This window comes from Notamacropus eugenii, chromosome 5, assembly GCF_028372415.1.
Source record: "Notamacropus eugenii isolate mMacEug1 chromosome 5, mMacEug1.pri_v2, whole genome shotgun sequence".
Lineage (NCBI taxonomy): Eukaryota > Metazoa > Chordata > Mammalia > Diprotodontia > Macropodidae > Notamacropus > Notamacropus eugenii.
In genome coordinates this window covers 377,218,243-377,237,352 of record NC_092876.1, presented here as the reverse complement: position 1 = coordinate 377,237,352, position 19,110 = coordinate 377,218,243, and the positions used below count along the sequence as shown (strand labels likewise).

Below are 19,110 nucleotides of genomic sequence, written 5' to 3'. Positions count from 1 at the left end.
TGGCGGGAGGCTGAGACGTTTAACAGCTGGACGAGTGCGCCTGCGCGACGGCGGCGGCGGCGGCGGCGGCCCGGGCGGCGTGACTGGGTCTGGAGGGACGTTCCTTAGGACCACCTAGAGTAGCAGCCCTCAGTCAATGCAGGCTGTACACCCAAACCTGTGAAAGCTCCCTTTCGGTCGCCGGGATCCCTTTCCCGGTTTAATAGCCCAGGCTTTCTTCTGGAGTCTTTGGCCCCGTCAGGTGATGACTGGATTCGGCCTGAGCTCCCCTCCGGCCTCTCAGCTTAGCGGGAAGAGAAAGCGGATCTCTCCCTCTTCCAGTATCTCACTGCCCTTCGTCGTCGCCGGTTTTCGGGGACACCCCCCCCCCTCGGGAACGTGGCCTCCAGGGGGTTAAAGGCCGTCCCCGAAGGGCTGGAGGACGCTTCCCCCCCCCCCCCTTCTCCTTCCCCCGAGAGGCTTTGGGCAAACATGAGAAACACCAGTCCCTCGTGGGAGGTGGGGGCCGGGGTGGGGGTGTCCGGAAAACAAACCCTTTTCATGACTTCGGGGGTGTTCTGCTGAGGTCTTTGGCGTCCCTGACGTTGTTTTTGAAATCATGAGGGATCTCCCCCACCTCCGACTAACCCGTGACACCGTCTCCTCTTCCAGTTCAAGATGCCTTTTGAAACTCAGGCGCTGTCTCAGGATGAGCTCCGAAAGAGACTGTACCAGACATTTAAGAACCGGGGTATTTTGGACACACTCAAGGTACCTTTGGGGCATGTGTTTGCTTTATAATAGACAAAAAAATATGAGATGGGAATATCCAAGGATGGGTGAATTTAATAGTAGTCACCCAGGTACCGTGTTAGATTGGACTTTTTATTTTTTTTATCGTGTATCCATTTTGAATTGTGTGGTTTCCTTTTGAAGTCTTGAATTAATTATTGCATACATTTAAGGACAAGTTTCAGATAGAAATAAGTAATTATATTAAGAAAAGAAGCATTTTGATAATGTAACATTTTGTAGGGCTGATATTCATTCTTAGAAGTTGAAAAAATGGCATGTTCAGAATGTTAATTTTATTAAATTTTAAATCGTTAACAGGTTTTTTGTTTTTTTTGTAAACCCGTTTTTGTAGGTAGTGAAGGGATAATCTCAAGTTTTGGGTAAATAAAGTGCTTCATTTTGGCAGCAAACTCTGGGGATGTTATTCTGCTTATTGTTCGTAAGAGGAAAGGAGAAAATTTCTCTTTCCGAAAACCCTCCTGTTACAGCTTATGGAAAGAAAACAAAACAAAAAAATTAAAAAGTTAAACTGATACAATCAGGGAAGTGCTGGTAAATGTTAAGACTGTATTCACAGTTCACTATTTTGTAGTATTCACATTTTCTCCATCACTTTATGTCCAGACTATCAACAAAACAGTATGTCTACCCCTCGTTTGTATTTTGCCTATTTCTCAATTTAACAATTGGTTTCACAGGTAGGAGGAGCTAGCACACCCTGCCACTTAAGGTGGTATTTGAAGGTGCTTGTTGGAAATGATTAAAACTCTTGACATCCAGAAGATAATAGGTACCAACTGATAGATGTATACAGTTCTTTCATCTCTGCAGCCAGCTCACTGTTATTTCTTTAATGAGATGACAAAATAATTGCCTTGTAAGGTCTTTTGGCGGCTACTTCTGTTTTCTTCTGGGTAAAAATCACTGTGTAATGTACAAAGATAATTGATTCTTATTGTAGGAGGAAAAGAACCTTTCTGGGTTGAAGGAAAGAAACATTCTGTTTAATATCGCCGATACTTTTATTAAATAAAAATAATATTTTAGTAAGATTTTTGATATGTTCCTTTTTTTTTTTTTGAGGTAGACTCAACTTCGAAACCAGCTTATACATGAGTTGATGCATCCTGTTTTGAGTGGAGAAGTGCAGCCACAGGTCATTGCTGTTGAAGGAAGCTCACTATTAGTTGGGGCTTCTAATAGCCTTGTGGCTGATCACCTGCGCAGGTGTGGCTATGAATATTCACTGTCTGTTTTCTTTCCTGAGAGTGGCTTAGAAAAAGAAAAGGTAATCATCCCTTCTCCACCTTTTAATTCACTTGGATAAAATGTCTTTTACTTTCCTCTCTTTAGTAAAACAGTACTTCAAATCAGCCTTAAATATGTCTGGGTTCTCAACCAGAATCTCCTCTCCATCACATCTGACTGGAAATCAACAAAATAGAATCAGTCTCAGTGGAGAAAGATACTCAGTATTCTGGTTTGGAGGAAGGAAACAACTCAATTTAATATGTTGATTAAATAAAAATATTTTAGATTTTTCACCTGTTCCTAGGAATTCCTGTCATTCCTAGATAGTGTATCTTAGGCAGCTTGGACCTTCTTTGAATAGTCTAAATGAATACTTTAAATCCTTTGGTACACTCAACTAGTTGCATTCTGGGGACACCAAGAGTCAGGTTGGGACAAGTTGTGGTTCACCCTGAAGCAGTGTACCAGCTTTATCCCTATGTCCATTAATGAATATGATAATTTTGTTGTTTAGATGTTTCAGTTATGTCTGACTCTTTGTGATCCCATTAAATATTAGAGTGTTTTGCCATTTCCTTCTTGATCTCCTTTTACAAATAAGGAAACTGAGGCAAAGAATGTTAAGTGGCTTGCCCAGAGTCACACAGCTAGTAAGTATCTTAGGTTGGGATTTGAATGCAACTCTTCCTGACTCCAGGCTAGCTGCCTTAATCATGAAAAATTTTTGAGTTTACTATCTGAATGAATGATTTAATCATTTTGAAATTGAAAGGTAGCCACCCATCTACCACTGTAATAAGGAAAACAAATTGTAAACCATGAAATGCTATAGATGTTAGTTATATTAATTTACTCATAATTTAAATTGAATTTTTTCATACCAGAGCTACTGATATTATGTAAGAAATACTGCATATTAATTTTCCTTTTTAAAAGTAGATTCAATCTTTATTGTTTAGAGAAATGCAAATCAAAACAACTCTGAGGTACCACATCACACGTATCAGATTTGCTAACATGGAGGCGATGTGGGAGAGTTGAACACTAATTCATTGTTGGTGGAGCTGTGAGCTGATCCAACCATTCTGGAGAGCAATTTGGAACTATGTGTGCATACCAGAATCTCCTTTGACCCAGCAATACCCCTTCTAGGGCTGTATCCCAAAAAGATCATAAAAGTGAGAAAAGGATCCATATGTACAAAAATATTTATAGCAGCTCTTTTTGTGATGACCAAGAACTAGAAATCAAGGGGATGCTCATCAATCGAGGAATGGATGAACAAGTTGTGGCATATGAATGTAATGGAATACTATTGTGCTGTAAGAAATGATGAGCAGGCAGACTTCAGAAAAACCTGGAAAGATTTATATGAACTCATGCTGAGTGATGGGAGTAGAATCAGGAGAACATTGTACACAGTTACAGCCACATTGTTCGATAATTCACTTTGATAGACTTAGCTCTTCTCAGCAATGCAAGGCAAAGCAAAGCAAAACAACTCCGAAAGGCTCATGATGGAAAATGCTATCTACATCCACAAAAAGAACTATCGAACCTAAATGTAGGTGGAAGGATACTATTTGCTCTTTTTTTTGTTTAGTTTTATTTTGTTTTGTTTTTCCTTTCTCATGGTTCCTCCCATTCAGTCTAATTCTTCTATACAGCAGGACTAATGTGAAAATATGTTAAATTCATATTGTTCTCTATTTTTATAACTAACAACTAGACAGCACAGTGGATCAGTGTCCAGTCTGGAGACACTCAGGAACTTACTAGCAGTGTGACCTGAAGTAGGTCATATCTTCTGTTTGCTTCAGTTTTTCCATCTGTAAAACAGGGAACTAATGCCACCTGTTGCCTAGAGTTGTGAGAATCAAATGAGATAATTTTTGTGAAAAATGCTTAGCGGAGTGCTTGGCACATAGCATTATACAGATGTTAGCTTTTATTATAAGTGTTAATAGGTTCTGATCCTATGTGTTCATTCATTTAATAAATTCTTTGAATTTTCTGCTATAAAAGCTATGTAAGTATGATAAATTTGTGGGTTCAGTGTTTGTCATTGTGTATAAAAATCAAATTTATTAGTATAGTTATATTTGTACTATTAATTTGAATGTTGCTATATTTTCTGTTTTTGTTTTTGTTTTTTTTGGTTTAGCATACCTAAAATGACAGAATTTTATACCATTAATTTTTAATTTTCTTTTCAAAAGGTTTTTACTATGCAAGATCTACTCCAGCTGATTAAAATCAACCCCAAATCCAGTTTCTACAAATCATTGGTAGGATTTTTTTAGATTCTATAAATCTACTTTGGTTTACTAACCATAGTTGAATGAAACTAATTCTTTTCCTTTTTTTTTTAGACTTCAAAGATTCAAAAAGAGAACCAAAAAGGTAAACGATTCATATATTTTGCTAGAAGTATATACATGACAGTTTTATTTTTCTTTTATGGGAAAAAATAGTGTTTTAATTTGTATTATTTAGTTTGAATTAAATAATTGGATTTTTTTTCCAAATACAATTCCAGTATATTTTTAACAATTTTTCATTCTCTTTTCCTGAAAAAAATGATTATTCTTAAAATTTTTCTTCCTTTATTGTAATGTGAGTATACAAAGAATCTTAGACTTCCTCAGTGTGGGAAGCATCTTTTACCCCTTCAGATTGCCATCTGTCCATGAATTAGTATGTAAATCTTAAGGAATTTCCTAAGACCTAGAGGTTAAGTAATTAGTCCCATGGGGACCATCTCCAGTTGTCTTATCTTTCCGCTGTACCCCTATGGTTCCAAAGGAGAGAGTGAGGTGGGTGACTTTACACAGCGCTCCTCACTTAAATCCAGTTCACATCCTGTCATGGCATCACCTTTCTGATGTCATGTCCTCTTCAAGAATGAAGGAAACAACAACCACTGTGTCACTGTAATTATTGTAGAGGTGAAATTTAAACCTCTGTCAAGTTTATGCCTTTATGTTTGGTAATGCAAATAGAAGAATGGAAGATAGTAGCATAATTCAAAGCAAATTAAACAAGAATATTTTAACTAACTGGTATTTGGCATCTGGATGCCAGAGTGAATAAGAGATCTGGACTTGAGGTCAGGAAGACCTTAGTTGGTAGAATCCTGCCTTATTGATATCACTCAGTGATATTTTGACCTCTGCCTCATATTCCTTATTTGTAAAATGGAGGTAAATAATTGTAAACTTTGACGCACTATATAAATATTAGCTATTACTGATAAAATTTATGAAAATTAATATTTTAATAAATTCCCTTAAAAACCATATAAATGCCTGATATCTCAGTCTAATCCGATTATTTTATTTCAATATTGGTTTAAATGAGTTGAATCAATTTAATTGTTTTTTTAACCATCCATTAGATACTATAGTTCTTTATATCATAGAATTATTCTTGATGTTGAATTTTGTAGCACTTACATTGACTGAGAGTTGCCGAATGACTTTAAATGCCTTAGAACAGCGGTTCCCAAACTTTTCAAGTATGAGAACACGTTTGTAATTGGGAAAAAAATTTCAGATTCTCAAATGATAGTAGTTCTATAATGAGTTTTCAGTAACAAATTCATTTAAAAGTTCATGAACTTACAGTTCAGCTAAGTCCCAATTACTGCAAATTGAATTTTTTGAAGTGGTCACATCATTCAAATTTATATTATTTGTAGTTATACCCTTAGCTTTTAGAATAATTACATGTAGACTATGGTAGTTGTTGGAAATATGGAAATATTCAGTAAAATTTTTAAAATAAGGTTTTAATCTGTTTATTATACTATTACAGAGGATATTAAAATATTTTTGATTTATTTGTTACAAAGTAATACAGTAACTATAGAAAGCAAAAATAAAAAAAATTAAAATTACTGAAAATTGTACCCAAAGATCAGCTATGGTGATGAATAATAAGATAAAAATGTTGTTATTTAAAATCTGAATAACCTACAGTCTTTAAATCTTCATATATATATATCTGGTGAAGTTCAGAGAGCTTTATCCATATCTCAGCAAATTGCATCTCATACTCTCATACAATGAATTTGAATTACCTGATGAATTATCTAAAATCAGTAATGTTTTAAACATTATATTGTTGTCTTTGTAATGTTTTTCAACACCTGGCCTAAAGTAACTTGAAGACCAGTCTTCAAAAAAAGCTTTAATGACCCTTGCAGTCTCATTTCATAGCCAGTGAACTAGAAGTAATAGTCATATGACACCTCCGAAAACTTGAAGACTTCAGAACTGACTAACAATCATTGTTTTTAATTAAAAATTGCCTTCTTCCTCTTCCTCCAATAAGGGAATCTTTAGTCACTTTAAATCCAGGTTGAGTTTTTTCTTTTTTTAAAAATGTAAGTTCTAGAAAGCATCTCAGAAGAAGCCTGTTTTATTAGCATTTACATTTTTTTGATCAGTATCTCCACCTTTTTAAAATTTTCTTCAAAACATCAGACTCTAGCTATTGTGTCCTCATCTGCACTGGTCATCTCTTTGGTAATTTACATTGCGTAAGTGACCTTGGTTTAAAAAATTTTTTTTTTTTAATGAGCAAAAATTTGCCTTTTCTCCCTCTAATCCCAAACCCTGTCCTCCCCAATTAAGCCAGGAGATGATTGGTGGATTATTTTCACTTTGCCCTCTAGTTTTTGAGAGATTCATGAAGTCACAAAAAATTGGACATGACTGAACAACAAGATTTTTGGGGGATGTTTTTCCCCTTTGTTTGGTCCTATTGTTCAGGTAGTCCGATTCTTAGAATTTTTCTCCTTGATTTGTTTTCCATTTAAGTTATTTTTGCTATGAGATAATCTTACATTTTTTTTGATTTTTCAGTCTTCTGACTTGGTTTTAATGTTTCTTGCTATCTCATGGAATCATTTGTTTCTACGTGCATTTGAATTTTTAGGGAATTTGTTGCTTGGGCAAGGTTTTGTACCTTTTTTTCCAAGCTCTGAATTTCTTTTTCAGTTCTTTCTTCATAGCTTATTTTTTTCTCTAGCTTTTTCATTTAAAAAAAATTTTAAGCAATTTTTAAAATTTTCATTTCTCTAAGGAACTATACTTGAATTTGTGGCCAAAACCCGATTTGTAGGTTTTTCTTTGAGGCCTTGTTTGCCGATATTTTGGACTCCTCTTCTTATGGGTTTGTTTCTTAAGTGTACCTGTCACTGGAACAGCTCTTTATGGTGGGATTTTTTTTTTTATTTCCTTGTTCTTCCAACCTACTTTCTGTCTTCACATTTTATGGTAGGGCAAGGTTCTGCATATTTCTGGAAGGAAGGCCTGGGTTGATCATCTTGCTGCTTTCTTGAGGTATTGACCAAGAGCTTAGGAACTCAGGCTGGGGATCTATGAGCTTTAGTGCTTCCAGAGTAATCTGATCCAAACAAAGTCTGATTGCTGCCTCATGGTCTGAGCTCTGCAAGTTCTTGACCTGGGTTTGGGTCTGAGCATCAATAGACTGCTCCTGGATTCAGCCCTTAGTAACCAGCTAGAAAGCTTTGCCTGTTCAAACTGAGAGCACCACAGGCTTCCCACTTTGGTCAAGGATTCCTGCTTTGGTTATTTCTTCACAGGTTTCAGACTAGGCTGTAGGCTGGAATTGAGGCTAATCTGTGCTCTTGGGGTCAGAGTCACACAACACTGCTTCTTCCTTCAGAACTTGCTGTTCTCTCTGTGCAGGTGCCTCAGAATACTTCATATCTACTACTGTATCTGAACTTCTGAGTGCAGGTCTTCTTAGTTCCACCTGAGATCTGTGATCCATAACTAGTTAGTAGGAAACAAGGCTGCCAATTAGCACCTATTCCTTTCATGTGAAGTATAGGTGTCTTGCCCTAGTTCACAACCCTCCCTGCACCATGCACTCCTGACCAGACCCTGTAGCCCTTTGTGTTTCCCTCTGCCAATCTACATTGCACAGTTGACTTGTAACTTTTTCTTAGATTCTTTATTCAAATTCAGTCTGATGGATTTTCCAGGTCTCTTTGGAAGAGAGCTCACTATGCTTCTGACTGCTATTCTACCATCTTGGCTTTACTCCTAACTGCCTTTTAGAAATTTAGAGCTTTTGTCAGAATTGCTGCCATAGGAAGAATGCAGTTTTGATTGCAGTTTTTGATTCTTAAAGCTTAAATATGCTTTGTTTCTCTCATCATAATATTTCCATTCTATGTATTGGCTTGCAAACCGCAAAATGCTGATGAAACTTTGTATTTTTCTTTGATTGAACTTATGTTTTATAATATTCTGTACTACAGATCAGGTATTCTGCTATTTTTTCCTTTTTTAGAGGTGATTTGACTGTGATGTTAAGTTACATCAAATCTTTGTTCTAATATAAAACTAACCTTTTTTTTTTTTTGTACTGGCAATGTTTTATTCTGAAATATTTTCTTATGGACTTTTAAAAAAAATCCCACAACTTTTGGTAATAGGGTATACAGCAAGACATCTCTTCCAAAAGCAGAAGTAGATAAGTACAGACTGACATGTGGATAACCTTGATTAGCTTGTACTAGTCACATTAATTGAATTTTGATGCATATTAAATGTGATCTGGAATACTTTTATAGATCACACTAAATTTAATTTTGCGTTATTTAAACTCACATTTATGACCTGGTTGTGACTTTTTTCACCGTATATTTTCTCAGTTACAAGAGCCTTTTACATGTATACATTTGAAAAATAATAATTCACATATACATAAGACATTTAGGTTGTAGAAAGTATATTTGCTTATTATACGGAGTTATTTTTGAGGGAGAGCCTTTGCAGTAACTTCCAAAGCCCCCTTTCCCTGCATATTGGGAATATAGAACACTGGAGTTTTCATGCTGCAGTATTTCCATTAGCTCTTGATGATAAGTGTTAATGAAGGAACTCCTTCCTGTTGTCAGCAAGACTCACACTGCTCCAACTGAGTTCCCTTGCCTACTTCAAGCTTAGGAGGGAGGGCAGGGTTAAAAATAATGTTGTGGTAGTGCTGACAACCATAGAGATTCTAAGACATTGTGAGGTACTATTAAAGTGTAAATAAGCTCTAAATTTTAACTTTTCAAAGACCAGCCTGCTTATATAGGTACTTTGAAATCCAATATATGATCCTGTTTCCCAAAGAAATCTTAGGTTTGAAAGGGATATTAAAAACTAGGACATTCGCCAAATTTTATAAGATAAAGATATTAAAAACCTCTAGAGAATTTTTCTCACCTTCTAGGGAACTTTGTCTTATCTTCCTTTCAGTTTCATTGCTAAATTAATTGAGGAGGTCACTTACTCTTTTAGTACACAAAAAAATTGACTTTCAAATGTTTTCATATGCTTATGACTCAGGAGCCTTCCCTCAAATTTTTCCATTTCAGAACTTTAACCTTTTCATTATTTTAATTGCTTACTTCTGAAGTTTTTAAATCTAAAGTTTCAGGGCTTGAATTGGGCAATATGATCAAAGGCAGCTGGGTGATGCAGTATAATGAGTGCTGTACCTGGAGTCAGGAAGACCTAAGTTCAAATGCTTCTCAGATACTTCCTGTGACCTTAGGCAAGCCTTTGTTTGTCTTAATATCCTTAATGGTATGGGAATAATAACGGCACCTACCTCTCAGGGTAGTTGTGAGGATCAAATAAGATATTTTTAAAGAGCTTAGCATGGTGCTTGACATATAGTTACCTAATAAGTGCTCGTTTCTTATTTTCTTTCTTCCAATACTACAGAAAGGGACAACGCATCTGGTTACTTTAATATCCCAGAATAATGCTTCTTCTTTTAATAAGGATAATATTACTTGCTAATTTGTTTTATTTTACAATTATATATATTAAATGGATTTAGTAAGTACTGAACCCAGATCTATACTGTACAGTAACCTCATACTTGGACAAATCATGGAGGCTTACCAATATTATTGATAATTACTCTAATAATTTGCTTGTGTTTTGTTATTACTGTATTAGAGTCCTTATTCTAATATGTCATATGTAAAGGAATAGGGATTGGACTTGTGATTTTGTTGGTAGAAGAAGGTTCCCACTACCAATATGAATAGGCACCTTCTCTGCAACTTACAACCTTAGAAAGTTGACAGAAAGTCTGAGGTGTGACTTGCTAGAGTTGCACAACTATTATGCTATAGATGTTTCTTAAACTTCAAGACCTTACCTGATTTCTAAGCCAATTCTTCCTTCACTTTGTCACTCTACCTTTCATGTATAACCTTCATTTTTTTTCCCTTTCTGATTAGGCTTCTCATTATTGAAGAAAATTCTAATAATATAGCAGGATTTTTCCTTTTGCAAAAAAATTTTTAAGTTCTCTTTTGTTTTTACATCATCTTCATTTTTAAAAAATATTCCTATGCAGTGAGCCAAACTTATAACAAAGGTCTAAAAAGAAAGAGGGAGGGAAACCAGCAAAACCAACACCTCAGTTGTGTGTCTTAACAGTATAAATGATGCAAACTTCATATCCATTGGAGTTCACCACTCTTTTTTTAAATTAAATTATTTGTTTTCAGTGTTCCACAATCACTTCCATATGTCTTAGATTTTTTTTCCGCCTCTCTCCCACTTCTTCCCCTCTCCTTCCCCACTCCCTCCCTGAGATGGCATATAATTTTATATAGTTTCTACACATACATTCCTGTTAAATTCATTTTCACCTTAGCCATGTGGCATAGAAGAATTAAAATGAATGGGAGAAATTATAAAACAAAACAAAACATAATACAAAAGAAAATGGTCTGCTTCATTCTGCGATCGAATTCCATAATTCTTTCTCTGGATGTGGAAGGCATTTTGTCTCAAGAGTTCACTGGGAATTTTTTAAGTCCTTGCATTGCTATGAGGTACTAAGTGTACCAGAAAAATTCCTCACACTGTGGTTGTTACTGCATACGAAATTCTCCTGGTTCTGCTTCTTTTACTGAGCATCAGTTCATATAACTCCTTCCAGGCCTCTCTGAAGTCCTCCTGTTCATCATTTCTATACCACAATTTATTCAGCCGTTTCCCAATTGATGGACATTGCCTTGATTTCCAATTCCACAAAGAGAACGGCTATAAATATTTTTGTACATGTGGGACCCTTTCTCATATTTATGATCTCTTGGGGATACAGTCCTAGAAGCGGTATTGCTATGTCACAATGTAGGCACATTTTTGTAGCCCTTAGGATAGTTCCAAATTGCTCTCCAGAATGGTTGGATCAGCTCACAGCTCCACCAGCAATGAATTTGTTCTAACTCCCCCACATCCTCTCCAACATTTATCATTTTCCTGTTTTGTCATGTTTGCCAATCTGATAGGTGTGGTGTGGTACCTCAGAGTTGTTTTGATTTGCATCTCTCTAATCAATAGTGATTTAGAGCATTTTTTCATTTGACTATAGATAGCTTTGATTTCTTCCTCTGAAAACTGCCTGTTCCTATCCTTTGACCATTTATCAATTGGGGAATGACTTGTATTCTTGTACATTTGACTCAGTTCTCTATATATTTTAGAAATGAGACCTTTATCACAGATACTAGTGGCAAAAATTCTTTCCCAGTTTTCTGCTTCCCTCCTAATCTTGGTTGCATTGGGTTTGTTTGTGCAAAAACTTTTCACTTTAATGTAATCAAAATTATCCATTTTGTACTTCGTAATGTTTTTTATCCCTCGTTTAGCCAAAAATTTCTCCATTATCCATTAATCTGATAAATACACTATTCCTTGCTCCAGTAATTTGTTTATAGTATCAATCTTTATACCTAGATCATGTACCCTTTTGGACTTTATTCTTGTGTGTGGTGGTAGGCACTGATCTGTGCCCATTTTCCACCACATTGTTATCCAGTTTTTCCAGCAATTTTTGTCCAACAGTGAGTTCTTATCTTAGAAGCTGGGGCCCTTGGGTTTATCAAACAGTAGACTGCTACACTCATTGACTACTGTGTCTTAAGTACCTAACCTATTCCACAGATCTACCCCTCTGTTTCTTAGCCAGTACCAAGTGGTTTTGATAAATGCTGCTTTATAATACAATTTGAGATCTGATAGTGCTAGGCCACCTTCCCTACCATTTCTTTTCATTAGTTCCTTTGATATTCTGGACCTTTTGTTCTTCCAGATGAATTTTGATATTATTTTTTCTAGCTCTAGAAAATAATTATCTGATAGTTTGATTGGTATGGAGTTCACCACTTCTGAAAAAGTTTTGTGCTTTATAAACCATTTTGATTATCTTTAGATACTTGAAAAATTCTTGTTTGTTTAAATGAGTGAACTGTAAATCATTTGACCTTGACTGCTTTTTTGTTGTTTGGAGAAAGTTTTTCTGTGCAAATGTGAAGTGAAAATTTCTGTTTTTGTTTAGCTTGGATTCATAAATGTCATAAATTTACATGTTGGTTTTTTTTTTTTTTAAGGTTTTCTCATGCAGATTTTGATGGAATTGACAGAATATCATCTATCCAGGGAAAGTTGCAATATGGAGACTCAAACAAGTTCAGCATTATTACCTACTGGTGAATCTCTTGGTAACCATTGCCCTCCTTTAATTTTTACTATGTATGAGGTGTTTTTTTTCTTTTAATGTGTAGAAATGAATCAATATCCTATTCTGTGTTATATCTTATGTTAACCTTTTCACTGAAGTAACCCAGTTCTGTGAGTTGTGATAGATCTTCATTTCTGTGAAATCCTCTTTCTGGGAAGAGCCTAGGCAAGCAGTGTAATACAGTGGAAAGAGCACTGAATTTGGAATTGGAGGACCTACATTTGAATTCTGGTTCTTACACTTACTTTTTCTGTGAAATCAGTCACCTAATCCTCCTGGGCTTCAATTTCCTCATCTTCAAACTGTGGGTATTAAATTAAATGGTCTATAAAATCCCGTCAGGTTCTAAAACAATGATCTGGTCGTATTCTCTCTAAATGATTATACTTGTAAACTCTTTTTCTAACAGTTCCTAGGTTTAGTAATTCTTCCTTGGGTTAGTATTTTGTTATTCTTTCTAGCAGTAAGTTCTTTTCAATGCATAATCTCAATCTCTTTTACAACTATTTATTCATTTTTAAATTTTGTCCCTGGTATAGAAAAAAGATACCCTCCTAAGATAATTTTTCATTTACTTGGACAATGAGTCTTACTTTTCAGTTCTCCACTCATTGTTCAAGTGTGGACTTTTCCCAATTCCTCCACATCCATATTACTAGGGATTAGAAGTACTTATATTATGTTTCTAATAAGGGACATGCTACATATAGAATAATAATAATTTGGTGTATAAAATTTAAGTGTAGAATTGTAAAACTAAAATGGGCCTTAGAAATCATGCTTTTTAGCCTCCTTATTTAAACAGTTGAAATCAGACCCCTGAGCAGTTAATTGTTATTGCCAGAGTTTATAAATCTAGCTAATATGGAATCTAGAACTCCTGAAAACCATAATAGTGGTGGTTCACGTTGACTTTTTAGTGGCAGTATTGCTTTACAGTCCTCCTTTTAACTTGTTCATTTCCTCACAGTTGGTGTTGATGGAATCATCCCTCACTTTGCAGTAGAACACAGTAGAGTTAGAAGGGACTTTTAGGGTTAGCTATCCTCTCCATGGAATGTGTATTCCTTCTGCAATATCTTTGACAGGTGGTTATCGGGCTTCCACTTTGGGAGCCTTGGTGACAAAGAACTCACTGCATCTTGAGACATCCAGTCCTATTTTGGGGAAGCTTTAATTAGATTTTTATTTATGTTTCTTAAATGCTGCATGTTCATTGGTCCAAGTTTTGCCCCCTGGGGCTAAGAATAAGTCTAATATTTGTCTACTTTCATGTTTTTGAAGACAGCCCAGTCAGTTAACCAGCTGGCACTTATTAAGTACCTAGTAGGCTCTCTGCTGAGTGCTAGAGATTCAAAGAAAAGCTAAAAGCATTCCCCATTCTCAAAGTGCTCACAGTCCGATTGAGGAGGCCATGTATAAACAATTTTGTCCAAGCAAGATACACTAGAAGTTGTCTCAGAGGGAAGGCACTAAGGTTAAGGAGGACTGGGAAAGCCTTCTTGTCAAAGATGGAACTTGAGCTAAGGCTTGAAGGAAACCAGGAGGCAGAGGTGAAGAGAGAAAGCATCCTAGGAAGCAGCCAGTGAAAATACATGGAATTGGGAAGTGGACTATCACATGTGAAGAATAATAAGGGGACTGGCATTGCTAGATAGAAGAGTATGTGGAGGAAGTAGTGCGGGACCATGTTATGAGGAGTTTTAAAAGCTAGAAGATTTCCTGTTGATCCTGTAAGTAAAAGGAAGCTACTGGAGTTTATTGAATTAAGGTAGTGAAATGGTTATATCTGTGTTTTAGGAAGTTCACTTTGATGTCTAAGTGGAGAATGGTTGGAGTGGGAGGAGACTTGAGTTAGGGAAACTAACCAGCAGGCTCTTGCAGTAGTCCAGGCTTGAGGTGATGAGCACCTGTACTAAGATGTTGGCAGGGTCAGAAGAAAGAAGGGAGCATATACAAGAGAAAATGCACAGGACTTAACAACAGACTGAAAATGAACAGCGGGAGTTGGGTTTGAGGATGAACTGAAGTTTGTAAACCGTGATAACTGGGAGGAAGGTAGTACCCTTGATATCAGTAGAGAAGAGAAAAAGGGTTTAGGAGGAAAGGTAGTAAGTTCAGTCTTGGATATGTTGAATTTAAGATTACCATGGGACATCTAGTCCAAGATGTCCAATAAGCAGATACAAATGTGGGAGTAGAGGTCAGGAGAGAGTGTTAGTGCTGAATAAATAGATCTGAGAATCATCTGTAATAGAAATGATCATTGAATTCCATGGGAGCTGGTGACATCACCAAGAGAAATAGTTTAAAGGGAGAAGAGAAGAGAACTTAGAGCAGAGCCTAGAGGGACAACCACAGTTTAGGGGTACAATCTGGATGAAGAGCCGCAAAAGAGAATGAGGAGTGGTCAGACAGAAAACTAGGAAGTCAGTCTTATTTGTACATAGTTGTATGTGTGTTGTGAGTTTCTTGAAGGCAGGAACAGTTTTTGTCTTTCCATGTATTTCCAGTTTAATGTAGTATGTGGCACGTAATAGGTATTTAATAAATACTTGTTAAATATAGGATTGTTATACAGAAGAAATAACAAATGAATTTGACGAAGCATCCAAAAACTATATGTCAGGAAAAATATCTTGAAGTAGGTGACATTTAATTCAACTTTGAAGGAAGCTAAGGGTTACAAGAGATAGAAATGAAGGAAGAACATTGCATGCAGGAAGACTAAAAAAAATAAAAAGAAAACACCAGAGATAGGAAATAGAAAATTTTATCTATGGCAAATAGTAAGTAGGCTCATTTGGCAGAAATGTACTATGCATGAGTCAGAGTAATGCATAGTCTACTTAAAAAGATAGTCTAGAACCAGATTTTGAAGGGCTTTAAATACCAAATAGAGAAGTTGGTTTTTTATTCTTTATTCAGAGGCAGCTGGTGGCACAGTGAATAGAATGCTGGGTTTGGAGTCAGTTTAAATCTGTCCTTGCACAGTTAGTAGCTGTGTGACTCTGAGAAAGTCACTTAATTTCTCCGTCAATTTCTTCAGCCATAAAATGGAGATAGTAACAGCAATTGCCTTGAAGGATTGTTGTGAGTATCAAGTGAGATAAATTTTGTAAAAAAGATCTTAGCACAGTGCCTGGCATGTAGTAAGCACAATTTTAAATACTTATTCCCTTTCCTTCTGTTTTTCCTTTTTTAAATTTTCTTTTTCTCCCTCTCCCTTCTCCTTTCTCCTTTCACTCTTTTTCCCTTTTCCCCTCTCCTCCCCCCTACTAAAGGCTATTGAAGCTTCTTGTGTGAACTGTAGAATGATATGGTCCGACCCCACTTGACTGGTGTTAATTTCATATTAAATCCTATATAAATATTCTTTTGTTAGAATAGCCATGAAAATCGTTCTTTAACTATTAAGGAATTCCCTTTCCCTCCCCCTTAATAAAATATAACTGAAAATAATTTTGAAATATACATGACAGTAAAAAAAGAAACATAGCATCCATACATCTTTACTAATATTTGAATAGACCTTTCTGTTTAACAACGTTTTTCTTCTTAACCAGTGATTTCATGTTTGTAGGTACTGCCTGCAGAGGAAAACGCTGTACCAAAAGAAGAGTGACAACTGTTCTGAAATTTGTAGACTTGCAGAGTACCTTGAGCACTGAGAGATTTAATACCAATGTTCACAAAGCTAGTAGAAGTCAAAGATGATATATGAACCCTGTTTTTGTTTTTGTTTTTTTTTTTACTTTCAGGCCATTTGTCTACTGACCATCCCATACTGCCTCTTATATTAGTACTAACTTTCATTTTGTTAATCGTAGATATTTAATAATGAAGTGACTGTGCTTTGAATCTTAAAGGTATTTCCTGTCTAAAAAATGAATTAGGCATTAATTAAAATATTTTTTATTGAATTACATAGCTTTCTAATTCACACAACAGTCATTTAATAAGAACCTTTCTGTACCAGAGCAGAAGAGAAATAAATATGAATAAAGCAGTGTGGCTTTGAGTAGCTTATGTATGAAGATAGATAAAGCATATACAAATACTGAAATGTAAAATAAATATAAATGTGTACTATGAAAGTTGCATGTGGAGATTCATGAAAATCATGAACATGCATTTTGAGACCCTAGAGTTTTCTCCATTTCTTGAATGAGAGAGTTAGACTCATACTATTAACCAAAAAATTCATCTTATAGAAGGACATTAGACATTGAACAACAAGAAGTAAGCACTTGTTGGGGAGGGATTAGTGGAAATAGCAAAAGTTCACTTAGGAGGCATTTGATAAAGACTTTGACTGGAGGATGAGTTCATTAAATAGAGATGGAATAAGGGAAAAGGGACATTTTTGGCAGAAACAAGGGCACAAATGAAGTTGTGTATTCAGGAAAGTATAGGACAAATTTGGAGATGAGGGTGTAGTCTAGTTTGGCTGGAGTTTAGAGTAATTAAAGGAAGACCACAGCTTCATAGTCAGAGTTGTAAAGAATAGATGATAACTGCTAATGTGATTGATTGTGAAAATAGCATTTGCCTTGGTAGAGCGAACCCAGGCTCCAAGTTGTCCAACAGAATATTTCCAGTGCATATTTTAGTATTGTAAGGGATTCCATAATAGACACAAATATAGAGATTGTGCAGGGATCATAAGCAAATGTTAGACTTTTCCTAGACATAGTGGTATCTGTTTATTGATGTTAAATAAAATATATAAAATGGAAAGGTATATTCTATAAAGGTATGCTGTGCTGCCTGGGAAGGTGTGAATACACATGAAAAAAGGATTCCTTACAAATGACAAAGTATGCTAGATGCTCATGTGTGAAGATGAGAGTTTGTTTGCATCATGCCCTTGAATAATACAGATATTTCTCTGAGATCTATATTCACACAAAAGAGATTGACCTCACAATTTGCGTAGGAGAAGTTAAATAAATTTTTGTCTACTTTTTAGACTATGACATGATGTTGGGTAGGTAGTCCATCGAGTTACCTTGGAACAGGTAATACAGGTAGATAATGTGTTGTGCCCAGAATAAGAGGAAGATAGTAGGCTGAATTGCATTGGTAAATTTTATCTTGCTTTTAATAGTTCCCAAATATTGCAAGACTTAGAAAACCAGTTGTGAAATTTTCATGATTCTGTGACTGATTTTTATCCAGAATTTGTTATTTTAGTATGTGCCAAATGTAATATGGTTTTGTTTTGGGAGTGATGGCTGCTGAGGAGGAGGTTTCTATAGACTGCCTCATACCATTCTTGATTGAATTGAACTCTATTAGGCTACTGCAGAGTTATACAATATGTATCCTAACATTTTTCCATAGCTGAAAAACTTCAACTCATTGATGAGCAATTTGCAGATATTTATCCCCAGCGCCTTAAACTGGAATCATTAGAAACAAAGCTCAATGAATATAAGAAAGAAATAGAACAACAGCTTCAATCAGAAATGTCTCAAAAGGTCAGTTTTGTAAATCTTGCTTCTAAAATGGAAAGAAGAAATACATTGACATATGATGAAATGACTCAATCCCAAAGTATAGCAATTTAACATTTAAAGTGTTTAGTAGAGAATAGTCTCTTCATTTACTCATATAATTCTTTTTTCTCTTCTGTTGCTTCACCTCTCCCACCTCCATCTCATAACTGCTTATTGAGAGGATTTTGGTAGTATTGCAAATAAAACATCTGGAAATGAATGCTTTTGAAAACATACAAAACAACCATTTTAAATTTTATACTTCAGTTGAAGCATTTTAAAGATGTTGAAATAGCAAAAATGAGAATGGAAGAAAAAAGAAGACTCCAAAAAGAAATGACTGAATTGCGGCAAGAATTTGAAAAAACACACCAAGCAAAATCCGAAGCTCTAATTTCTCGAGAAAAGAATGCTATTGAAAGACTTCAAAAGCACCAGGAGGTAGTGCTCTAATTTTTAAACAGCTAGATAATGGATAGAGACACTTAAATATTCTAGGTGAATAGTTTGAATAGTCCTTAACTAAAATTCTACTTGGATTTCAGTTAAAACGTTTTTTACTAGTCTTCTGTATTATTGAAATTGTGGTTCAATAAGAAATACACTTTCAAAAAAGATTTTAAAATTACTTGCCATAAAGTTCAATGTTAGTGAACATGTTTATGTATACTTGAGCTAATAATTTCCAGCTTGTGCCATCCATACTCATACTCATACTCAGGTTTTGCCCATATGTCTCCCTGCCTTGCCCTCATTTGTAATTATATTAATAAAAATAGCTTAGAAGTGTTCTGATGAGTTTGGGCATTGGTAATGGAATACCGTTCATGTTTCTTTTATAGAATTGAGTAGCTTAATGAACTTGCACTCTTTCTTTTTGCTTTTATATTATTAATAACCTTTCTTGGAAGTAGAGTAGTGTAAGCTGTCAGACACACAGAATACAGTAATTTGAGGTTACTGGCTTTTAAACCCAGACCTTTTCCTAAAGGGTATGTTATCATCAATA

The 19,110-nt window shown here is 35.5% G+C and overlaps 1 protein-coding gene across 15 annotated transcripts in view; it reads left to right on the top strand.

Annotated features, from left to right (window-relative positions):
• The window catches only part of OFD1 (OFD1 centriole and centriolar satellite protein), a 55,993-nt gene that overhangs the window by 394 nt on the left and 36,489 nt on the right, over positions 1–19,110 (top strand). For 10 of the 15 annotated variants that reach the window (XR_011968089.1, XR_011968087.1, XR_011968086.1 and 7 more), the window contains 7 exons: positions 652–750; positions 1,862–2,062; positions 4,245–4,313; positions 4,398–4,428; positions 12,470–12,580; positions 17,947–18,083; positions 18,369–18,542. Coding sequence is in view for 9 of the 15 variants with exons in the window: in XM_072614340.1 (XP_072470441.1) it covers positions 658–750; positions 1,862–2,062; positions 4,245–4,313; positions 4,398–4,428; positions 12,470–12,580; positions 17,947–18,083; positions 18,369–18,542 (816 nt within the window). In the remaining 6 variants the exon portion in view is untranslated. The other 5 variants (XM_072614338.1, XM_072614337.1, XM_072614335.1 and 2 more) reach the window with 3 other exon arrangements.